Source organism: Vidua chalybeata, chromosome 5 (genome assembly GCF_026979565.1).
Source record: "Vidua chalybeata isolate OUT-0048 chromosome 5, bVidCha1 merged haplotype, whole genome shotgun sequence".
Taxonomy (NCBI): Eukaryota; Metazoa; Chordata; class Aves; order Passeriformes; family Viduidae; genus Vidua; species Vidua chalybeata.
This window is the reverse complement of record NC_071534.1, coordinates 40,013,054-40,038,773: the sequence shown is the minus strand read 5'-3', so window position 1 is coordinate 40,038,773 and position 25,720 is coordinate 40,013,054. Positions and strand designations below refer to the sequence as shown.

Below are 25,720 nucleotides of genomic sequence, written 5' to 3'. Positions count from 1 at the left end.
TGAGATCTGTTTTCTTATAGGTTTTGGGAGAAGCATGGGGGGATGATTTTCTTGTTTGGTTTGGTTTTCTTGACATTATCATTAGGGGCATACTGAAATGGCATATTAAATACCTTCAGCTCAGGGAGGAGAGTTAAGTGTGGACCAAGGTGGGACAAAGGGGGCTTTCTCTTTGAGCACAGTGGGGTGAGTTTGCTTTGTGTTGTCGCAGTGCGGGGAGTTTGAATGAAGTATGAGGACAAGAACAGCTCTTGTGCCTTGCACCCAGAGCCAGCCCCAGAACCATATGCTGAGAACAAGGGGCTGTGTGGCTGTATCTTCTGGTTATCTGAGAAGCCTGAGGTGGAGTATTTTTACAGCTGTGTACTATTCTATGTGCTTTGTTGAATGGTGCACCACTTCAAGGAATCAGAATGCTTTGTTGGGAAAAAAAAGAAAAAACAACACAACCGAAAAACCAGCATTTCGAAATACACTACGTAGCACCTACATGGTACATACTATCATAAACTGTATGTCTAAAACACCATTTCCATTGCTATATTTTAACCTTAACACTGGGTATCTTGCAAAAAGGAAAATTGTCTAGGCAAGATTTCTCTTTCATTTCAGCCTTTGAATCAGTCATAATAGTATTAGTTTTTTTTCTGTGCTTATGTGGCCTCACATATCATGTACCTCAGTCTTCCTGCTAATGGGAGCAGGGCCAGACTCCCTTTGTCTGTGAGAACTTAGGTTACTGTAACTTCTTTAGATCACAATTGATACATAAAATCCAGAAAACTTTCACATGTTGAATTATGTGGTTTTAAATACTCTTAATTTGTGTTGCATTCATGATCTGAAAAACAGTGAGGAAAGCAATAAACATTCTTTTCAAATAGTATTTCAAGATAAATGTCAGTGTTTTTTAATTGTTGGCAGAAATTGTTACAGAAGGGTAGAGGGAGAAAGGAAATTTGTAAAGTTAATGTTCACATAAAACCATAAAAGGGCAAAATACCACACATTTTATATGGAAATGTAATGTTGCCAGTGAAAAACCCCTTGAAACTGAAGTACTTTGTTATGGATGTCAGGCATAATTGAGGCTACAGCTGCAAAATGAACCTTTCCTCAGTACAGCCACTGAGAAATTCCTTTACATTTATGCATATATTTCCAAGTGAAATAGAGCATTGTGAGTTAATGCTTTCCATTTTGTAAATACAGTGGAAACAATGTAAAATTACCGTGATTTTTTATGGCAATTTGTATTAATTACGCTCATGAGAACAATGTTATTCTGTTTGGGCTTATGATCCAATTTAGATAAAATTTGGGCCAAGTTAATATGCACTGGGCCAGAGCAAGCATGAAAGGTAGAACAGAACATAAAGAATCCAGCTGATTATGGGCACACCTCTGAGAACACAGGGAGTTAAAAGCAAGAACTCCCAGGGGAACTGTCTCTTTGGTTCCGGTCTTCAGAGAGTGCAGACTCTCCCCTGCCCAGCCTGAAAAAAAATTCACTTCCATGTCAAACCACGACACACTAGCAGTGCCTGTTTACCTGAAGACATAAATGTTATGAAAGAAAATAATTTTACTTCTTTTCCAGGCTATTGCCCATTACTTAAAGAGTAAAAAACTACTCATCAACTCTTCATGAAAAAGTTTCAACAAAACTCAAAGTATTTTCTTCCCTAAGTGACAGTGGAGACTGCTGGGTTTGTCCTCTTGTAATGCCTTCTTAAATAGATCTGAAAGAGCTGTAAGTGGCTTTGCTGAGTTAAAGTATACGTATCTTTGAGCTGGATTGGACTCATCGACCAAAATGAAAAGAGGCACAAATTGTTAACTTCAGCACTAATACATATCCATGTAGATAACTTGTCAGCTGCAAATTGACCATAAAAATTACATCTGCATGTGTAACTCAGTCCCATTTGACATTCACAGGGTGTGTAAAATATGCATTAGGCATTCACTCTGTTACTAGTAGGCACCACACCAAGTGGAAATAGCAAGTAACCCCCACAAAGAGATACTACATTGGATTTTATCCTTCAAAGCCGTGGTCCTAAAGTCGAGAGACATCTTACATTACCATTGTTTGCTTCCTCCTTTGTGCTACTGTTGCTTATGAAATATGCTTACCTTGCACAGCCCTAGGTGTTAGTTGTAACACAATTCATTAGCTGATGACACCAGATTTCTCCTTCCATATGTTTTGATCTTCCCTTTGGCAAATGTTTGCAGTCCTGTTGTTCACACTGAGATTGGCCCATGGAGGCTGGCTATTAAGAGAGGCTGGTCGAACATTCACAGTCCAGAACTGATGTTTCAGATGTTTTCAGATGTTTCTGAGCTCTGCCTGCTCCCAGGCTGAGCCTTTGCAGTTGGATAACCATGAGTCATCTCCAGTGCAGGAGAGGCCATGTGTATGATGACCAAGTACAGTGCTTCCTTTGCTTCTTTAAATTAAAAAAACAGAGTAGTATGCAGCTGTCCAGTTGGCCCAAAATACTTTGAAACCACCACTAATTGCTCTCGTGCAAAAGACTTGTATTCTGCATCACTGCACCAATATATTTGAGTATATTGCCTTTTACATGCTCCACTACTTCAGAGTTGTTGTTTAATTAAACTTTAATTTACATTTTGTTAACGTTATTTGGGATTAATATACCCCTATTTTATTTCTAATTTCGTTTTTGTTTATTTGTGTTTGGGGGCTTATGTTTGTAACTGTGTTTTCTCCCCTCTCAGGTTTCCTTTACTCTTCTCTGGTAGATTGTTCATTTCTGATCTGTTTCACTTTAGAGTTACCTTTGCAAAAACCTCATCATGAGTGACGAGGTGGTTAAAACTCTTATTTCTCCTGGAAGAGAAAAGTAGAGATTCATTGGTTTTGTCTGTCTCTACGGTCAGTGAAGGTGACACTGCCTCTCCAGAAGAGGTTCCAGTGTTCCTGGAGACTAAAGGTCACACTTTTCAAGGCTTGAGTGCATAGGATTTATGTCTATCTCATATGATTGAGAACCAGTCCTTAGTGTGTGGCTGACAGAGAGGCAGCTAGCTGATAAATATATGCAATGACATTAATCTCATCTGGATTCATTCATCCAGATCAAGGACATGAAGCATTTGCAGAGTAAGTCCACGTGAGATCAGTAAATAAAATATTTTCCAAGAGCAATGCAGGATTGTACCTCAACAGATTTTCTTGTGGAGCTTGTGATCTGTGTTTTTGGAGGATTTTATGAACAAGTTGAACAGACACCTCTCAGAGGGGATTAAAGTTAAGTCAGAGGCTAAGACTGTAGACTTAAATGACCTCCGAGCTCTCTGTTTTTCATTTTTTTGTAGTAACTTATGGAGGCTTCTTAGATCCAAAACACCTCAGAAACTTAGATGCCTAGATAATGTTATGGATAGACAGAAAATCAAATTCCTTATATTATTAGGATACTTTGTTCCACTCTTGCCTGATGAAAATACATTAATAGTTCTGGGCTCAGGTGCCTGACTCTCCTACAAAGCGCTATAGTCATGAAGCTCCAGAAGCTGGCTCCTTCCCCTCCTCTTGTTTCACCCTACAAGTACCTCCTGTGCTCTGCTTTGACAGAAGCACAGTATTCCCACAGCAGATTCTCATTTTGGTGACAAGAAATTCTCCTGCTTGTGGGTTTGACCCCCATGGCAGAGGTGGGTCTGGAAGGCAGATGTGTCAGACCAGAGCTCCAAAAGTTTTGCTTTGCTCTGAGAACCGGGAACTAGACAATAATAACCATTTCATTGTGTGATATTTACTTGACATTAGTCTTGATTTGTAGATGATATTCCTGTGTCCTTCATAGAGATCTCTCTTCCCTGTCTCTCTCCACAGTCAGAAAAAATAAATTAATTCTCAGTGTGTTTGGCCTTGCCAGAGGCTTGTCCTCTTGCTTGTCTTTGGGAATACAAGTCTCATCATATCATTAGAGTAATGAACCAGTTTTCAAATGCCCTGATTTCTATTTCAGCTCGGCAGTTAAATTGCCTTACTAGGACAAATAATGTAATAGCAGGCACTTCTGTTTTCTTAGCTGAGAAATGGGTAATACCTTGTCAGGCACTCAGGTAAAAAAAAAAAAATCAGGGTAATGAAAAGAGTGTCCCCAACAGAAGTACTGTGAGAGGGGAGGTGTGTCCAGCTCTCTCCAGCAATGAGCTTGCCAGTACTTCCTTGCAGCCACCAGCTTATAGTTGGGTGGCCCTTCTGCCCTGAGGCTCTCTTTAGCAAAGCCATTGGAGGCAAAGCAATATTTTAGCTTTCCTCTGCATGGGAAGCAGCAGAGCTGCAAATTCTTTCTGCCTGTATGTAAAAAGATTGCTCTGTATTCATTCCATCTTTCCTAAGTACCCAAACATTCATGTGCTGCATACACTCAAGCAATGAGGAAATTCAGATCCACATTTAAAAGCAGCATGCAAATACATTACATCATTACCTAGCTCCTTTAAACCAAATCAGTGCTGGGAAATAAAAGCCTCTTGAAATAATGTGGAAAGCACATAAATTTACCACCTGACAGTATGGATTTTCAATAAAGTGACTTTCATGGAAACTGAGTCCAGTGTAACCAGGAGAGTACTGGAATCACACACATCTCATTCAAGCATGTATGGCTTGTAACTGCTTCAGTATGGAGTTCAGGTCACATCTAGTACTTAGTAGTGATCATGCTCCTGGTAGGACAGCTGGGATAGTTCAATACATGACTACACAGCCAGAATCTCAGTACCTACTCCAACATCTCTGTGCTGCCTACTGGGACTGGTTCCTGACTCATGCATCTGTCAAACTTGTCTAGGAATTGCTTGGAAGAACTGTAGTCGGCAGGGACCACAAGCACACTGGAGAGTGTGATAACTACTGAGTGGTAATTGCCTGCCAGTGTGCCCCATCCTCCCCATCCTGATTTAGCTCACTATTTTAGACAGAGCTATTGCAGTCATACAGGCAACACACTTCTGGAAGGAGCTGCTGAACCCACCTTGGGTCCCAGCCCGATGCATTTCTCAGGTCTGATTTGAATTCAGCAATGACTGAACCTGGAGCAGGGCCAGTCTCCAGAATTGTCTGGAGGAGGCAGGACTGTAGCATAAGGCATTAGCCAGGAAAGGCTGTAATGCAGAAGGCAAGTCCTGGTGTTGCATCAAAACTCCCCTCTAGCTTCCCACATGCAGCACACAGTGCTGCTGAAGCAGGAGTGTTGAAAGATGCATTGGAATGGGAAAGGAGAACTGTAGTTGAGTTGTTCTGTGGATCTTCACTATGCAAGCAGCTCCCAGACTTGGCATGTCCCTGCTGCGGACGCCAGTTCTTAACCAATAATCAGGAATACTTCTTGACTCATGCAGTCCATGTTTACAAGAAACATAAAAATAAAATTCAGGTCCCATGTTCCACTTGAGACAGCTTGAACTGATTTCCAGCTAATGTTTGGGTTCAGAGTGACTCATTAGGTTATAAATTATACAGCTTGTCAGCAGTCCTTTTTCCTACCAGCTCTGCAGCAGCTCACCAGGGACACTGTCCAGCTTTACTTCCTGCCAGAGTTCTGCTATTGTGCCTCTGCAATAGATACCAGAATCCAAATAGACTTCCTTCATGCAAGCAGTGGTAGGCTGTTGTGCTTCTACAGAAACTCTGTTGGAGGCCAGTTTGATCCCATCTCAGAATCTTTTGTTCCAGCACACTAGTGGTGCTGAGCCAGTGGAATCTCCTGTGAATGCTGAGGTGGGAGCAGATCTCACACCCTTTTGCTGCACTGGTATTTCCTAGTGACCTATAACAGTTCTAGGTGGGAAAAAAAATCTTGCTGCCAACATGCTCTTCTAATGCTTAGTTTTTAATACCAAAATAACAATTATTAGATACCAGTTTTCTTCTAAGAAATGTAAGTTAACACACATTTTGCATCTACAAATAAATACTGAAGTAGCCATACCAAAGAGCACATAAGTAATGCACACCAGTAATTCTGTTTACGCTTACCACATTATTTACGTAAGTAATTATTTTAATTATGATTATATACTCCTAAATACCACATTTTGTGGTACAATCTGCTTTTCAGCTATTGGAATCAGCTCCTGTTTCTGATTTTCAAATTTCTGAATATCCACTTTAGTGCCACTGGACAGGATTTCTCATCTTAGTCTGCTAAGATTTCCCCTAGATGTTGTTAATTGCAGCATACTTTCTTGGCTCACATAAAAAGCATTACTGAAATTTGAGGTTGTTTCCACAATGTCATTTACTGTGGACTCACAAAACATGCTGAGTTAAAAACTGAGATACTGCTTTTTCTGAAAAACAGTTCAAGCTTTTATCCCATCATTACCTGACTTGCAGCCACATAGTCTTTCTGACCAACACAGAAGATAGTTCATCCTTGTTCCAAGACATTAGGAACTGATGCTTTTATCAGATGATTTTTCCCACTTAAGAAGAATTTGTGTGTACTGCTATAAAATCATTTGAGAAAAACGCAATCTTTATGTTTCTTGGCTCCATACAAAAGAAAAATTAGGCCTTTCTCCTATTTTGCCGCTAAGAGAGTTATAGCTGGACATTTGATGAAGAAAACCTGCTAGAGAAGCTTGGTGATTGGATTATATATCTGATGGGAAATTTCAAATAAAGAGAATACGTCTGTATTTGAAAGGAACAGCCAGCATCTTTCCTTGGTTCCTTCAGGTTATTTATGTACTGATTTTGTGGTTTTGTGAGCTGTCAAGCTCAGCAAGTGTCCAGCGTTTGACTTAGACAGATTTGAATCTTCTTTAAAAACTGTTACTTTTAAGCTGTGTGGTTTTAATGAGAGGGAGAAGTTCTAGATCTCATTTTTCTAATAGGCCAGAATTAGAGGCATGTGATGATAAAAAGTCAAAGTAAATTGAGTAAATTGACTGAATGCTCTTTTTGACAATCATATACAAGGGAACATAAAATACTTCCTTCTGTTTGCAGGAATAGACAATCTCTATGAGAGGGCTCTTCACATCCGCAAACTCCTCCTTACTTTGCCCAGGTCTGTCCTTATAGTGATGAGATACCTCTTCGCCTTCCTCAATCAGTAAGTACTTACCCTAGGCACTGTAGCTTTATCTGCCTTCCTTTACTGCTGTTGAAGTTCTTTGGGTCTATTCATACTCTATATAGAATTCACATTTAAGCTCCATTTAACACAAAAGATGATCTTCTAATTGGCAGTGGAAATAGAATGAAAATACTGGATTCCATTCAAATTAAAATTCCATTTGTCCAGAATTGAACAAGACACATTAAAGTGTTTTCTGAAATGGGGAGTGCAGTCTACAGCATTAAAGCTGGCAACAAAATAAGCCATTAAGAAAAATAACAAATACTAACTGTAGCTACATTAAAACTAGTTTATGCAATTTAAAAATGTATTTCTTTTCCTTATCTCAAGCTGATTTCTCCCGATGGGAAAAAAACCCCAATATATTCAAGCAACACAGGCTCTACAAGCTACCTGCTTGATGCTAGGCACTGCCAGGGTGAGACTGCATCTTGCTGCTTCTGTTTTCTGGTAACAGGGGCATTAGTATCCCAAAGCATACACATCCCCTGTGTATGTTTTGATGTAGAGTAGCTTGTTTCTCACATTGCAAAACACAAGCTGGACGGAGGGTAGTAGGAGAGGGAAAGTAGTGTTCATGTCTTCATCATCCCAGAAAAAAACTTCTTCTTTCTGTACGAGAAAATAAAAGACAGGTTGGGCAGGCAATTGAACTGTGTTTCTTCCTCCAGTCCTTCATGGTCCTCTCTGGTTTTGCTGACCCCAATGGTTTCACAGAAAATTTTGCTTATGTGCACTTTGCCCTGATTCTAACTTTTCTCTTTCTACTGTCAATTTGTCTGTTTCCTGTTCATCTGTTTTCATATCACCTTTTTCCTCTTTTTTCCTATATTTGCCCTTTGCTGATTCATTCAGTCTTTGTGACCTTCCCCATTTCATCCAGCCTGTCTGTTCCTATAGAAACAGGGTCTTTTGCAGTCAGGTTATTTGTTCATGCCTGTAGTCATAGCTGTTCCTTCTTCCTTTCTTCTAGCAATTTCTGAACCACTTTCAAGCAGTAAGTAAGAGAGGGGTAGAGATCTAAAATTTTATGAAAATAACCATTCATTTGAAACTGAATCCATCCCCCCAAAATTACACCATGTAAATGTCTTAAAAGCTTACATCACATCTTCTCCTCTGCAGAGACATACAGATCGACCAGAGCTGTATAGGGTTGTATTTGTTATATGAACATGTTAGCTACATCTGTGCTCTTCACAGGAATGCAGTTTGGAAAGCAGGTTAAATACCTTACTGCCTCCAAATTGATCCTGGTGCATCCACAGGAAAAATATTCCCATTATTTGACTTCCTGCAAATCCCATTCTGCTTTTTGCATATGCAGTTATGCCTGCTTGGCCACATGAAGTCATCAGGTCTCATGGCAGACCTAACCTGGTGTAGCCTCCCAAAGTTAGATCAAGTTGCTCAAGGCTTTGGCCAATCAAGAACCTCAAATGGCAGCAACTCCACAGCCTCTCCAGGCAGCCAGTACCAGTACGAGGTCACTGTTATAGTAAAGAAATTTTTTCCTGCTTTCATTTCCTTGCTATGTTTGTTGCCTCTCATCTCTTCACACCTGTGTCTGTCTTGCTTTTGTTAATAATCTTATATATAGTAGGAAATTGCAGCTAAATTCTCCAGTAACCTTCTTATCCAAAAGCTGAACAAACCCAGTTTTCTCTTCTTTAGATTATAATTCATATGCTTCAGCTCCCCTGCCATCTCTGTAGTAGACTTCTGGACTTGTACCAGTTTGTCAGTCTCTCAAAACTAGCCACAGAACCTCATGTGCAACTTCACAAGCACCAGTTGGAAAAGGAATAATTCCTTCATTTAACCTGCTGGCTTTTCTCTTCCTAATATAGCCACAAATGCTGTGGAATGACTTCCACCCCATGGGCAGGACTTTACGTTCATCCTTGTTGAACTTGATTGAATTCCCATTTCTCTATTCCTCCATCTTGTCAAGGTCCTTTTAAATGGTAGCCCTGTGTCTGACGTTTGGCACATATACTGCTCCCTTCCCAGTATGGCATCACCTGTAAGTTGGCTGAGTGTGCACTCCATCCCCTTGTGTGGGTTGTTCATGGAGATGCTAAACAGTACCAGCCTTGCCATTGAGCCCTGAGGAGCACTGTTTATTAACAACCATCAGCAGAACTTCACATTTCACGCTGCTTGTTGCAATCTTTTTTTACAGTTTTGCTTGTATAAAATTTAACCACCTGATAAATCAGAAAAACAAGATGTCTCCAATTAACACACAGGACAGGACAGTAAATCATGGCATAATAAAGGGGCGAACATTATTAAATTTAAAAGCTAGTTATGAGGGTAGTCATGTAGAAGGTTTGCCTCATGCATATGTATTGATTAAACATGAAAAACACTCTCTAAAATTCCCTTTCTAGAGGGAACATGGTGGTGTATTTGAACACAACCAGAAATCAGAATTCCTATGCTGCTTCAGAGTGCAGGACAACATAGTATAGGGCATCCCAGTGCTTCAGGTTCTACTTGACTGGCCCCAGATAGAACCATTCAAAAGCCAGCTTTTCCAGTAAAAATGCCAATGTTTTTAAACAAGGGAATAGATAGCAACTTCTCATTCAGATTTGAAAACTAGTAACATTGCATTTTCTGGAAGAAAGGAGAACTTGCAAAAGTTGATTAATAAGAACAATGATCGCCTATTGTTTGGACACTTCCATAATGAAACTGTTGTGGGAGTTTGTGGGTAGAAGGCAAGGTGCTTAGGAATTTTAGTCTGCATGGTAAAAACAGCAATCAAAAGTCACAAGAGCCCTTGCAAGATCCAGGAACTTGGTTGCCTTCAGAAGACAATTCTGTGTGCCTAAGTTGTTTAGCCAGCTGTTGAAAGAGATACACCAAGGTCCAATGAGAAATGTATACCCCCTTTGCATCCAGTTCACTTGGAGCATTGATGAGACAGAAGCAGCAGCAGTTGATGTTAGCCCATTAAGTCAGTGTACACTCAACGTGGTAGCGTGGGAACACATGTTCACATGCATAAATGTATATGTGGTTTAAACTCACTTTATAGTGTATATAATCTATTGAAGAAATCTTGGGTTTTTGTTCCGTTACTTTATGTGGGATTGTCAATGACAACAGGAAATCTCTAAGTTGTGATCTGCAGTTTTCAGAATAAGGTTAGTCACTGTGAAAAAGTCAGTTTTTCTTGATTTTTCTGTTATAACAGCCTTTCACAGTACAGTGATGAAAATATGATGGATCCGTACAACTTGGCCATTTGTTTTGGGCCAACCCTGATGCCTGTTCCAGACATACAAGACCAGGTGTCTTGTCAGGCACATGTGAATGAGATAATCAAAACTATCATCATCCATCACGAGGCTATTTTTCCAGATGTGAAAGAACTTGATGGACCAGTGTATGAAAAATGTATGGCTGGAGATGACTATTGGTAAGTCAGAATATTATCCTTCTGTCTCCTAAACAAAATCATTAGGCTGGTTAGAAGTATGAAGATAAATGAGAAGACCATTTCAGTCCACACAGTAAAGTGTTAAGTATGAAAAAGTGAAGCAAAGGCAATTATGATGATGTTTCCTACAACATTTTGTGGAGGAAGCTGCTTTGTGTTCAGCCAGAGATAGAATTCCGGGAGTACAGAGCACACAGGCAGGTAGGAAATAGTTTCTTTGGCTGTGAACCACCTTAAACAATTTCAGCTTATGATGCCTGCTCCTTTTCTTTGTTGTGCTTTAACTGGGCAGGCAGCTAAATACAACACAGGTTATCACTCACTCTCCCCACAGTCAGATGGGGGAGAGAACTGGGAAAAAAAAAGTAAAATTCATTCATGTCTTGAAATGAAAACAGTTTAATAGGACAGAAAAGAAAGGGCAAATAACAATAATTAGAATATGCAAAACATGTGATGCACAATGCTTTTGCTCATCATCACTGATGGATGCCCGGCCAGTGCCCAAGCAGCAGCCCCTGACCAGCTTTGTCTCAAGTTTATATACTGACCATGACACCATGTGGTCTGGAATATCCATTTGGTTGTTTGGGGTCAGATGTCCTGGCTGTGTCTCCTTGCAGTTTCTTGTGTCCCCAAGTCTACTTGCAGGTGTGGTGGGTTGTTCAGTGTAAACACTGCTCAGGAGCAACTAAATCACTGTGTTATCAACATTATTCTCATCCTAAATACAAAATACAGCACTGTACCAGCTACGTGGAAGAAAATTAACTCTATCCCAGCTAAAACCAGCACACTCCCTTGACAGCAAATGCACACACTTTTTATTTATAAAGGAATCAAATGTTCTGAGGGCTTCTTAATGTCGGAATTTTGTTTCAAGGAAACGCATATAGGCTTCTTTATTAATTATGTATTCATAGCACACTATGGATAATTATGTTGCACATAACTTTGTAAGATTATAAGAATAATTCTAAATAATCTCATGGAGGTGACATATTTTTAATGTATGTGGTTTCTCTCTGCTTGCCTCCAGTGACAGCCCATACAGTGAGCATGGTACCTTAGAGGAGGGGGACCAGGATGCCAGTACAGAGCCCCACACCAGTGAAGACGGTGAGTCTGTTACTTTACTGTGCCTTTGATGGGGGTAAGTTCTACAGGTGTTCCAGGCAGGAGACCTCCTTCCTTTCCTAATTGTGTCTTATTTGAAAGAAGGAAATTTCAGTCCTGGTGTTCTGTAGCAAATCTTTAATCTCTGTTTGTGTGCTTTTGCACTCTTGATTCATCTGTGTTTGACCAGCTGTTTCCTTGTTCTCTCCTGATTTGCCCAGTCACAGGAAGGGCAAGAGAGAAACTATTTCAGTCAGCACATATTATTTTCTGACATAATGTTACATTTTTAGTGACTCTTTTGTCTACAAAAACAAAACTTGTCAAAAATGTGCCCTTAAATATTGCAGCTAGAGGATATTTGCCATTGAAGCTCTATTTTTATATGAATTTAAAAGCTGCTCTCTCTAAAGTATTTATAACAACTGAAAAACATGTGTGTACCCCCCACAGTGAAACTTCTGAACAGTAATAATTTTCTGTAAATATCAGTCACATATACTTCTGGGTATGAGAGTTATCCATGAAAAAATTGACTCAACTCTCTTATATTAATTCTTTATATCTAGGTCATAAATGTGTATTCAGCTGTGACAGTTTGACCATCCTTCAGATGTCCCTCACAGTAACTTCTGCCGAGTTTCAAGCAAATTTAACAGATAGAAAAGAATTCTCAAAATTGAGAGCTCGCTGCCTGTCTGGCCAGCAGGCAACCCAGACAGAGCAACCAGCACACGTGCACTCAGCAGCAGTAGAAGCAAAAGCTTCCCATTGTCCCTTGCAGAGGATGTGTGGAGGAAGGAAGAGGAAAAGATAGAGCAGAGGAGAGGGGAGGAAAAGAGCTACAGCAGAAAAGGATTTTTTGTTTTTTTAAAATAATGTCATAAGGGATACTGTTTAGGAGCTGGGACAATTGCTGTAGGGAAGGGAAACCGGAAGGTGTATGTATAGGAAACCTGGCTACACTGGTCCCATTGCACACAGAGCAAAGTAAACAATCGTTCCACTCTAGCTGTACCCGTCTGCTTTGTCACGTACACAGGCTGTCAGTGACAGATTGTCTGTCTCTTCCCCTTTGCCAAGGTGAGGAGGGGCAGGCAGAGTCTGTCAGTGCAGCTGTTTGGAGAGGAGGGACATTTGGGTGGGCAGACATTACAGAAGAGGGGAAAATTGAGAGTAGGAGACAAATCTTGATCTTCTGCCTGGGTGTATAGCCATGCCTGTGCAGCAGGGAGTACCAACAGCTCTACAAGGCAGGTTATGCACAGGTTCCTCTTGACCAGCTCTGTATAACTAAACCCACAATCCTTCTACAACACATCTCTTCTAAGCAGTGTGAACAAACTCATAGGTGCACCTTATTTTTCCAAGACAGTATAGCTATACTTTAGAAGAACTCCTTCTTCCATTGGATGTATAAGCAAGACTGGAAGCTGAGGAAGTCTGCCTGTTGCTCATTTAGAGCACAACTAAAGTGTAGATGACACACCAGTTCAATATATTTGGTCTTCAAACTGAGAGACAAAGGCACAAGTGGACATGGAGAAGAAGTGCAGCTTTTCAGCAGCCATCAAAGCAGTTACTTCAAAGCCATGCCTAGGAAAGATTAAAACATCAGCAGAATACAGAGGAGCAGGACTGTGGCATCGGATGATGCATCATTTGTGCCTTGATCATCATGGGCTATACCCCACCACTGTTGTTATTACCAATTTTACATTCCTCTTGTAGTATTACTTGTGTTGTGACTGTCACCAGGGAAGACAAACCCTGATGAGACTACCTGTCAACAGGACAAAGTTCTGTTAAAAGATTTAACTGCTCAAGGCATGGGTTTTTGTTCACCAGATCACCCAATAGTTTAGTTCTAGTTGCCTCATCACACCTTTTTAATTAATTCAGTGCCAAAAGGAAGTGGACATCTGTGTTTACCAAGAAATAATTGTTAGCACAAAAATATTTGTAAGCTAGAAAAATACTGCTGCAAAGCTGAAGATTAAGAAGCCTGGATTGCACACAAAAACTGTTCATTTTTTATTCTCAACCTGCAAGCTCTAACCCATTTTTTTCCATGAATATGGCTTTCTGTGCTAATAGCACATTTTTCTAACGTAGGTTACAGACTTTACATTAAATGCACTCACTCTCTCTTTGCACATACATTCATGTGTTTGTGCTCTGGACTGTTCCTGTTAAAAAGTATTGTTTACACCAGATATGAGAATAGGTGAAAATTTTTCAGTTTTCTTACTGAACTTCATGAGAGTCACTGATGGACACGTGGTGGATAACAAAAACCCTTCTACTAAAGGGTCTGGAGTATTTGGGGGGTTTAATGTGATTGATTCATTGATTAAAAGCTGGATGCCTCACTGCCAGCTGAATGTGGAGAGAGAGAAAGGGAGGTGTCACATTTGCTGCTGTATTGATCAGACCCATGGTACTTACATGGCTCCCTCTGTTAAGACATGGAAGAAGCAGATTCTGTAAATGCTAAGGGTTTTTTTCATGTTGAAAATCTGATTGGTTTATGCTAAAATGTTGTACGCATACGTAAGACCAAGCTACCCCACAGGAATTACAGGGTCATTGAAACATAATCCAGAGATTACAATCAAAACCAAAAGGATTTATTTTACTTACTGTTGCTATAAAGTTAAACTGCAGGTGGCTCTCTCTGTGCCTACTAGGAAAAACCCATCTGTAGGGGCTGTGTCAGTAGTGCTAGAAATGTTCATTGCAATTTAGAAAACAACAAGACTTTAAAAATTAAATTATATCCACAGAGGTAAAATACAGTAGATTATGGGGGAAAAAGACTAGCACATATAAATGAGCATATAGATATTTCATAACTGCTTTATTTTAAGCATATAAATTGTTGTGGGTTTTTTCCCCCTAAGTTTACGGGTGTTCATGTATTTCAGTTGATCACTGGAAAGGGAAGCAGGAAAGAAAAGAAGCTGCATTTTTCTGTAGTGCTTTCAGGCTTTTTTAGATATACAGAAAGTATCCTGATAAGGGAAGCATAAGTTTTTCCTTTCTCCTCAATCTGGAAATGAAATTTAATTTGTGAAGTTCAGAACATTTGTACTCAAGCTGAGACACAACAAAAAAAACCTACCTGTAATTTTGCTGCAGACAAACCTTTACCTGAAAATGTCTCTGCAGTAAAGATTCAAAGGACGTTGTTCATGTTTTACTGAAACAGCTGTTAGCATATTTCCTTTACCTTCAAATTGATGGAGATTTTTTATTCTTGTTGGAGTCATATGGTAAAGAGTGACTAGATCTGTTTGCAAAGGAAGCAAACATTTCCTGAGGAAGTTAGACAGATGGAGTTCTTCTAGGAAAACATACATAAAATTAATACCATACTCTCCATAAATATCTCATAAACTTAGAATAAAACTTTAGCTGGTATTTCTGCTGAAAACAAAACTTGCAGACTGTACATTGTTGTTCCCAACACTTAGTCATTTTCTTGCTCTTCTGCAGTGCATGCTGTGATCGACATTTTGCCAAATTCTGTTTTGTCAGCACCTTGCAACAGTTCTTTGCTTTTGCTTTTCCCAGTCAGAGAACTGCTGTTCTGAGGACAGGACTTTGAAATTACAAAACCACTCTATTCTCTGATGGGAGCCAGAAGATAAAGAAATAGGGAGATAGCATCTTCCTGGGAGTTCGAGGACATACTTTATTCCCAACAGGCAGGGTACACCTGGGAAAACTGAGGAAGTATAGAGCAGAGCAACAGCAACTCCCCAAGAAAAAGTGCAGGGGATGGTGTCCCCTCATTTCCTTAGCTCCTTATGCCCTGAGTCATAGAGGGCAGCCCAGGGCCAATTCAGTGCCATCACCTCTGTGTTGAGGTTAGGTCTACATCTGGCACTCCAATCTCAAAACTAGAACTAACACGTTTATTCTGCCCTTTCTGCTCTCCGAAGCAGCAGAAGTTTTTCCCACAGTTCTTCAGTTTGTCCTGATTTTTCCTTTCCATAGCATTTCCTGATTCACTAAAGATGATAGCTGGTGAGATCCTGTATGCTATCAAAAACTTCTTGGTATTTTAGCTAAATACCCGCAGGTACAGACAGAGCAGTGCAATTACACTTCACTCTGAGCTGTCAATTTTATTGTTAGACATTCAGTATCACACAGAATTTGAGTTACAGATCCCAAATTTAGCTTTCATTACCTTAGCTTTTTGGAAATACCTATCTGTCATTCAGTAACCTTGATATTAAATGGCTTGACTTTCCAAAATGCATTTATGTCTAGGAGTAACTGTCATGGTACTTTGGTTTTCACTATTAAAGCTTGACCTGTAACAAGGTGAATTACTATTTAAGTGCTGTCTCAGTACTGTTTGCTGTAGGAAAGTTATCTCTGTGTATAAAGAAACAAAAACACCCCTTTCACAGTAAGAAAACCTGTCTGAACTCATTTTTTGTCCTCTTCACGAAATCTGTGTGAAGTCTACTGGGTGCTCCTCCCTGAGGAGGTGGGATTTGTTACCCAGGTAATCTGATGTACATGTCTCAAAAGTCACATCCATTATAGGTACATTAACATTTCATACATCTGGTTCCAGTGGGACAACATCATTCAGACCTCTGAGAAAGTATGTGAGTCTTGCAGGTGGTAAAAGGTTACAATAAAAAGGATTCTCATTGTGCACTACACTTAGATGACCATGACTCCACTGAGCAAGACAGAAGTACTTCTAGTTTAGTCCACTAATTTGTAAATAAAAAGACCTGCATACTCAATTGTGGGATACTGTATGGTCTGTTGAAGTTAGCAGAGAAACAAGAAATTCCATAGCCAATCAGTGTAGGGGTTTGTCCATCAATCCAGTACTCATGAGCATTACCAGTTAACTGTGGAGATTGTCTAAGAAAAATATGTGCAGGAAATTTGGGATTTTATGACTTACTGTAAAACTTTTTTGTTTGGTCGATTTTTTTTTTTTCACATTTTAAAATATTGCCTGTTAGTGAGCCTGGGAAGTTTCATTTCTGAATTCTTGACCAACTCTACCATAACCCTTAAATTAGCTGTATACTGAGAACAGAGTGTTCGTACAAATGTCTGCTCCTTTTCAATCCTACCTGATTCCAATATTTCCTTCTTAGAGCAGATTCCACGAGCAGTGCACATGATAGGAAAAGAACTGTGTTCTTTTGTCAGTGTTACATTGTTGTCATTTTATATGGCCATTTCATATTGCCCTCTTAAAGACAATGCAAGATAAAGAGGCATGTTTGGATTTACCTCTTTTCATTTTCTGTGCCTTACAGTTGCTTTGTGGCATCTGCATTTTCTGTTAGAGAGAGACTGTAGGAATGACAGCAGAGTAGCATATCATAATATCACACCACCATTAGAGATTTTAAAGTTTTCCAGAATGTTTCTTTCTGTGTCAACATTATAGTTTCTTTGCTTAAAAACATAAACCAAGAAACCCTTCAGCCCCACCCACCAGGGAATGCCGGTGAGTGAGACATTTGTAGGGGTCGTGATATTTTTTATAAATTCTCATCAGGCTGAACGAAGACATTGGACACATATCAAGGAACTCCTAGTTTTTATTGTACAGTCACCCCACCTTTGGCATTAGCCCAATATTTAGTCTCAAAAGGTATTGGCTAACAAACCCTTAAATTTCTTACAACAGAAATTAGTTGTATTTTGATTATTCATCATCCACAAGAGTGGAGGTGAACAAGCCCTTAATTTTGTACAGTACACTTCAGTAAGTTCTCAACTCCCGCAACACACAGCCAAAGGTGCTGACTCACAAGTCACAGTACATTTGATGTTCAAAGGTGCTGGCTCACAAGCTCTTCCTTCCCACAACAAACTTCAAAGCAGAGTATGGGGTACATGCAAGGCGAGGGAAGAAAACAAAAAATAAACCCAGTGATTAGATCCCGCATTGTTGCTGCCATGCCAATGGTCCAGAGCAGGGGCTGTGAGACAAAGAAAGCAAAAAAGAGAGAGGAAAAAGACTAAGAACAAAAAAGATAATATGGTCTTCTACAGCCATCCTGTAGGGATACATTTTCAGGAATGTATACTGTTATTGCTAGGTTCTTATTTGTATTTATATAATTGAAATAATTTCTGCCACCATACATTACTTTTGTGTTTGTAACAGTGAATTCCCCATATCACTGTATTCCATCTGTGTAAAATTTCTGAGTTAGTAACTTCTAAACACACTGCAGTTTGTCACTGACAGGAACACTTAAAGTGACTGCAGAAGTAGCAAACCACAAGACAGTCTTCTGCAGGCTGGGCAAGTCATTAAAAAAATGAGCTACAAACTAAACCTCAATAAAGGTGCTGTCATTATGTTTTCACACTGTAGAGCGAAGTTAATTTTAAAAAGACATTCCTGTGCAAAATGTTGTCATAAAGGGACAGTGTCTTTCATTACCAGCCTAGTTCTTTAGGGAGTTACAACCTCAGCAATTTTAATTTGCACCAGACAGAAAGTTGCTCTGCTAGTCACTAGCCCAGATGTTAATTTCCATCTAAATATTGCTCTAATTATGTAAAGAAATTAGTCATTTCAGGGACCCTTGAGTTACTGGAATCATCAGAGTATGTGATTCTTAGACCTGTATTTTGCAGTTTTTTCTTTATGTTTTGAGACTTTGATGACAAAATTTAATCTGTTAGAGCTCAGGTGTTTTTCGTTTTATGCAGACAAAATAAGAGCTTGTTAAAATCACAGTTTTTTGCTGGATGCCTGGGCACAGCTCTGGCCATAGCTGCAGGGCCCCTTTGCTGACAGCAGTAGGTCTCCATCCCAGCACAGGTTATGGGATGGAACCCATTTCCAGCCTAAGGCTGCATTTACCAGCATTCTGACAGAGGATTACCAGGGCTGCTGTAGCCAGTGTTTGGCTTCAGAAAACACCAGCCTCCCCTGCAGAAACCAGGGCAGCTTGGGATTTTGGAGCAGGCAGGGCTGCTTTAAGCAACTTGAAGCCACACAGGGACTGTCCCTGTGGTCTAGGGCACAGGGTCTGGAGCCATGTGGTCTCACTCCAGAAAGGCATTAAGGAAGTGAATTAAAGCACAAGGTGTTGGTGCTGTATAAAACACTAGGTTTCAGTAGGTCTACCTGCTTGTCATGTAAAAGACAGAAATTCCATGGCCCAGTTAGCAGGGTATCCCTACTCATGCACAGGCTAATCTTTTCTTCTTTCCTTTGCCACTGCAGATGGTAAAAGCACTCCTATTTACTTTTCCCTTTTCACACTGGTTCCTTGGGCCTTTGATTATTCATTGGAGTTTGTTCTTTTTATTTTAAGAAGCCTTTATTGCCTGGACTCCATCCCACTCTCTAGCCATGCAGGAGCCCTTCCAGCAGGAGGCAGAGGCCTCTCTCCCAAAGACAGTTGTAACATTTGAGTATGCTGTTGTTTTCTGCAGCTCCTGAAGCAGCCCAGATGTTTCACACCTGGGACACAGATTGATTATGTTTCTTTGTAAGGGGCACATTGTAACCACTGCCTGAAGTCTGCCTTCCTTCAGCTGATCTCTGTCAGAATGAGCACTGAGAAAATGCAAAAAATGAGGCTGATGAAACCAAAATGAGTGATATGTAATCTGATATTTGTTGTTCTTCCCACCCAGAGTGCGAGCCCATAGAAGCTATTGCCAAGTTTGACTATGTTGGAAGATCTGCACGAGAGCTCTCTTTCAAGAAAGGAGCTTCCCTTCTGCTCTATCACCGAGCATCTGAAGACTGGTGGGAAGGAAGGCACAATGGGATTGATGGCCTTGTCCCTCACCAGTACATAGTGGTGCAGGATATGTAAGCAGTGTCTAGTGTGACTGGGTTCTTGGGGGGGTGTAAAGTCTGCAGTGCCAGATGGGTCAGTGGTTTGAAGGATCAGATAGATTAAACATTTGTCTTCTATGCAGGATACCTGTCTTTACTGCCATGAATTGAAAGCTCCATCAAAAATTACTGCTAGGCTAAGCTACTTCGATGGATATGTTCCCAGTACATTAAGAGACAGCTGCTGCTGCACCTATTTTAATTTGACTATCTCTTTGTAGCAGTTGCTGACTTTTAACTTCAGAATAGCAAGAGCTGGGGAAATGCAGCCCTGGACTCTTGTTTTGCAGTATTAGGCACGTGCTTTGCCAAGGATGACAAAGGTCTTTACAGAAAGGTTACATACACTCAAAGTGTAAAGAGCTCAGTAAACAGAGGGATTATAAACAATTCTGGGAGAGGTGCAAGGGCTACAGTGCATTTATAACATGCCTGCTTTTCTTAAGGGGATTAAAATCTGAGAGTGTCAAGGTGCTCTCACTCACTGACTTCTCATCTCACTACCTGTGTTCTGTTCAGGGATGATACTTTCTCAGACACACTGAGCCAAAAAGCAGACAGTGAGGCCAGCAGTGGACCCATAACTGAGGACAAGTCATCATCAAAGGATATGAACTCTCCTACTGACCGTCACTCAGATGTGTATTTAGGAAGGTAAGCTTCAGCATAACATGTTTTCAGTAGTCCTGCTCACAGTTCAGCTAACACAGTAATTACTCCTCCACATGCTTATGCTGGGTCACTACAGTTTGTTCCACTTCTCCACTGGTGCAGGCAAAGAAAGAGATCGGAACCTCCACCTCCCCTAAGACGCCCAGGCAGGAGCAGTGATGGCCACTGCCCGGTACACCCACCTCACCCTCTCTCCAGCTCGGCCATGGAGCTGGGCTCCCCCAACCTGGCAACTCACTGCAGTCCCAGAGCCCTCCTTCAGAATCGCAACCTCAACGCCGACAGCCCTGAACGGCGGCGCAGGCCTGGCCACGGCAGCCTCACTAACATCAGCAGGCATGATTCACTAAAGAAGATTGATAGCCCTCCCATTAGAAGGTCTACATCTTCTGGTCAGTACACAGGTTTCAATGACCATAAACCACTGGACCCAGAGTCAATAGCTCAGGTTTGTATCTTTTTTGTTTATGGCATTGTCTGATTTTCTGAGCAGCAAATCCCATTGAATAGCACAGCACAGAGCACATGCACTGGTGGGAAGGTGTGTGCAAGGGAACATCCTATTTGGCTTTCAAAACAGAGTGTGTGTGAAAGAAGATGCATTAAGCAATCTTGAATAGAAGAAGCACAAAGGGGAGTAAACATTGCAGAAGCAATAAAAAGAAATTATTTCCCATTAGATTCTAATGAAATTGCCTCTGCCATACAGAACACTAGGACAGTATTACAATAGCTACATAGATCGCTGTGCTCTGTTGAAGGCTGATCTATCCTGATTTGCATGTAATTAGTGTTCAATTACACCTCAGTATTGTGGCAAGCAGAAAAGTGCTCTGACTGGCTAGTAGTGACCATTGCCATTCAAAGCAGAGATTTACAGTCCAGGGTCTTGTGGATTTTATAGTTTTCATACAGTTCATACCGTGTGTTGATTTGATGCGTGTAGTAGAACCTGATGTGCAGGATGTCGCAGCTGCATAAATTGTGGGCCATCTTACACCTGTGTGAACAGTCACCAGTCTCATTCCTGGCAGTGAAGAGAATGGAGTAGGAAACACCCTGATCATCAAATTGGTCTGTTGTACTGAGCTGGTAACAGCTCTTGAGTAAATAGATACCTCTGTCTTCAGAACTCACGTTTTGTCTAGGTAGGGTAACGTGATTACTAGGAGCACCCTGAGTGTGCTCTATGATTGCAAACGCACTTTACAATAATGCTGGCACTCATGTTTTAAAATTTAATGTACTGATAATGCTTGCTTTCAAACTCCGCTTCCAATGAGGAATAGAAGGGACTGACATGCTTAGGTCAGAATCCATGTATTAGGGTTAGAAAGTGCAAGTATTTTTACTGTTTTATTTTCTTCTAAGCTATTAATTTACTTTCCTGGAACAGCACTGTTTGGCTTTAGAGATCTCTTTTTTATGCCTAGACTAGAACCCAAACTTTGATTAAACTATGTGAAAGTCAGTGTGAGCAGGCAGGGAGCCCAAGATATTTTAAGCTTAGTTGTATGTCAATACCACTAGTAGAAAACTAGTAGTAAACTAGTATCTTGGTGCATTCTTTTAGCCTTCAGGCCTGAAATTTTGAAGAAAATAGTTTTTCTTAGGTATGCATACTGACCAATGTCTTACAGATTTTTTCTCTTTAAGATTTAACTTGGTGAAACAAGAGAACAAGAGAAGAGCTGATAGGCACACAAACTTTATTTCCTTAGAAAACTAGGTTTTGTAGCCCCTGTGAGGGAATACAGACCCTGAACACTGAGGCTTTAGATGAGCGAAGCAGTTAGCTAAGAGTGAGCAAATGGACTAAAATCTTTACAGTTGTCAGTACCCAAGAGATGACACAAATCTTCACCACTAAAACATTGCTAAGCAAACATCAGTTGTCTTGACAATCACTTCATAAATGGCTTGCAGATTTTGGTGTTACACCTTTTTTTGATTCTCTCATATGAACAAGGTTAAATGTTTGTAATGTCCACCCAAAGCTGCCATGTTGTCAATCGTAATGTCTTTCAAATAAATCTGGTGGAAATTGATTTTAGCACTATCATAACTGTTAGAGGATAGCTGGTGAATTAATTAATGTGTTTTCTTACCCCTCTGGCATTCAATAGCGACATGAATTACATGTTGCTCTCTCTTGTGCTCTGACCCAGGACATCGAGGAGACAATGAACACAGCACTGAACGAGCTCCGTGAGCTGGAGCGGCAGAGCTCGGCCAAACACGCCCCTGATGTCGTGTTGGACACCTTGGAGCAAAAGAAGAACACCCCCACCCCTGCCACCTCGACAGAGTCACTCAGCCCTCTCCACAGCGTTGTTTTAAGGAGCTCTGAGCCTCAGATCCGCCGTAGCACTAGTTCTTCCAGTGACACCATGAGTACCTTCAAGCCCATGGTGGCCCCTAGAATGGGAGTGCAGCTGAAACCTCCTGCTCTTAGGCCAAAACCTATTGTTCTTCCAAAAACAAATCCTAGCGTAGGGCCTTCTCCTCCTTCCCAGGGTCCAGCCGACAAATCTTGCACAATGTAGGCAGCTCAGCCACCCACAGCGCCCAGCTGGGGTGTGCTAGGGAAAGAGATGGATTAACAATAGAAGTCAGGGCTCTGTAACATCATTTGTTCATGTTTGTAACTGGAGAGGCTTTGTTTTTCAGTGTTTTTGAATGTATTGTCTGAAAGTAGCTACATTAACATGGGCATTTGTATTTTGTATGGTTTCGATTAAACGAAAAACTGGACAATTGTGCATAGTTTTAAAAAACAAACACAGACTTACTTGAAAACTTGATGCTGCACCATTTGTAATAAAACCAACACAGATCACAAACAGCTTGCCACGTTGTACCATACTTCACAGTTTTACTGTAGCTATATAATAACAGATCCGGCACAAAGCTAAGGGGTGGGAGGGGGTTCAGGGGACATGGAGTCTCTCATTTCTGGGTCACCAAACCAAATCTCAAGCAGGTTAGTAAGAACTGAAATTTAGCATGTGAGGATTACGTGTCTGTGTGGAATGTCTAAGTCATCTCAGGCCACATTTCTTATTTAAGACACAAGAAAAAAATCACCAAACCCTCACAAACTCATAATTGGCACCAAGTTTTAGCTTTCTTGTTGGCAGTCTCACTAGAGGCAAGCGCTGGATGGAGCTGGAGATCACATTGCTCTCACTGATACAAAGCAGCATTCCAGAACACAGCTAAAGCACATCTCCAGGACAGTATCTAGAAACTCCTTTTGCTGCCCTCTGTAATAGTGTACCTTCTCCCCTGAAGTTAGACCTTCATTCCCTGATACCACATTTTTTACAAAAGCTGAATTTGTTTGAAGTTCACAGAAGCCAGGCTCTGGGGAGTGCATGAACCTGTTGGTCTGTTAGGGAGCATAAGGGGCTATTAAAGGGATCAACTACACAGTAATTCAGAAAAGTATCCCATTGACTTTATTGCTCAGTGTCCAATTAAGGACATGATTTGGGTTGCAATAGTCCGAGTTTCGAGCTGACCCCGCCATGCTGACTGCCTTGCACAGTGCAAAAGCTCAGTTGTGCTGACAGCAGCAAGACAGGGACTCTGAAGAGGGACTACCCCCTGCCAGTGGTGCAGGGGTCACTCACAGGACAGGCAGCTGAGTTTCTACTGCTTAGATTGAAGCTGACTAAAGTTTTCCATAACCCTTTTCCCCTCCACTTCCCCTTTTTTTCAATGACAGAAATCAGTACCTTTCTTATGTCTGTGGGAGTGGCGACTGTCAACTTTGCTTAGTGCTCTGTTGTTAAACATGTAGGCATGAGCTAAGCCTACAGCTGTTTTGCACATTGCAACAGTAAGCCATAATACTATTTCTGTGAACATATTTTCAAACATCCAATCCATAAAAGAAGTTTCAATGAACTAAATGGGGAAAAAAATCACTTGTGGTCCACCTACAGAAGTACGACTGGCTGTAATTAAGATCTGTTTTTCCACATATTCTGTAAGATCTCACTTTTGGAAAGCTTGAAATTGCACAACTCAGTATATATAAACAATTGAGTTTGGGAGGAGAAGAGTAGCGACAAAATTTGATAGAAAAAATTGCTGAGGTGACAGGACTAATTTCCTGTTGTTATTAAGGAGCAATTTATTCCTGTTCTGGTTTACATCTTCTAGACAGGTGATGCAATGTGAAGCTCCAGGTGTGAGAAGTACCCCATGAACTGCCTCTGAGCCCCAAACTATTACTGATACTTGCAAACACTTTTCAATCCAGTCAGAGACTTCACATGCATCTAGGTTAGAGGCAAAGTCTTAATCCACCGCACTGGGCTGTGCAACATGGGTCAGCAAATCTCCATCCTTGTCAACTGTACTGCCTGGCCCTAATGCCAGGGCCAGAGCCTAAGCCAGGCCAGCCCAGCTGCAGACCAGTGCTGGTCTGCTCGCTTGTTTGGGACCAGAGGTATTTTCAAGTAGTTCCCCAGTTTACTAGAGTCAGTGGAACAAAACTGGAATTTCAGCTTTCATTTACATACAGTTTTTGTCTAGCATTTTTAAATTAACCCACCTGGCACAATTGAGATGGATACCTGTATCTTTAAATTGCATAGGGAATTTTGTATGTTTAAATAACTGTACTGGACTCCATAATGCTTTTATTAGAAATTGTTTAGCAAAAGAAAATATTAGAAACAGTGCATTTAGTGAATGCATCCACTTAGTGCATTCACACAGTTAATGTGTAGTTTGATGGTTATTATAGATACTTTAAAGCATAGTAAGTGGATATGTAACAGGAAAGACTGCTACATCTACAGGCGTACTAAAGGGTAACTCCTGCACACCTAATCCAATCAGTATTGTCCTTTACTGTCAAGTTTGATGAATTGCAGTACTGGTAGCTTCCTGCTTGTTGACTGTTACCTACTTGTGTCAATGTACATCTGTAGTATGTACATGTGAAAGTGCCTTTAAATTTTAGAGGAGCTTTAGCTTTGCTCTTGTACTGTTGCATTTCCATTGCATCCTTTCCTGTTTCGTGTATGGCTGCATTGCCATTGCATTCCTTCCACTCTTGAAGATCAAATAAAAACATGGAAAATCCACAGTTCTGGAAGAGAAATGTACTGTTAATCTGTTGTGACAATGCACTTTTATGTATAGTACTGTACATTTTTGGCATGTACCATTACAAGCTTCAGTATACATTCAAGTTTGTTCCTCATAGTGTATCTTTATAATAAAGAAGATAGTTCTGTCTGTGTGTGTAGTTTTGCTGGGGAAACCACCATATCTTCCAGCATGGATTGATGACCTACTTCCCACATAAGGGAGCATCCAGCACACCAGCATCCCCCAGCTACCCACACCCCACACTGCATCAAGAGCTATCACCCTCTTGGCCTGAAGAAGCACTTGTTCCTGGAAAGTTCCTTGCCTAACTTAAAAGTCCCTTGTATCTGAAGACCCCTCACCAGCCACCAG

The 25,720-nt window shown here is 40.7% G+C and overlaps 1 protein-coding gene across 3 annotated transcripts in view; it reads left to right on the top strand.

Annotated features, from left to right (window-relative positions):
• SRGAP1 (SLIT-ROBO Rho GTPase activating protein 1) overlaps positions 1 to 25,495 on the top strand; it is a 139,281-nt gene extending 113,786 nt beyond the window's left edge. For all 3 annotated transcript variants that reach the window (XM_053943054.1, XM_053943057.1, XM_053943055.1), the window contains exons 16-22: positions 7,004 to 7,109; positions 10,345 to 10,569; positions 11,630 to 11,709; positions 19,360 to 19,540; positions 20,087 to 20,221; positions 20,342 to 20,687; positions 22,408 to 25,495. In XM_053943054.1, coding sequence (XP_053799029.1) covers positions 7,004 to 7,109; positions 10,345 to 10,569; positions 11,630 to 11,709; positions 19,360 to 19,540; positions 20,087 to 20,221; positions 20,342 to 20,687; positions 22,408 to 22,785 — 1,451 coding nt within the window. In that variant the 3' untranslated portion in view covers positions 22,786 to 25,495. The remainder of the gene's footprint in view (positions 1 to 7,003; positions 7,110 to 10,344; positions 10,570 to 11,629; positions 11,710 to 19,359; positions 19,541 to 20,086; positions 20,222 to 20,341; positions 20,688 to 22,407) is intronic.
• Positions 25,496 to 25,720: the final 225 nt, after the last annotated feature.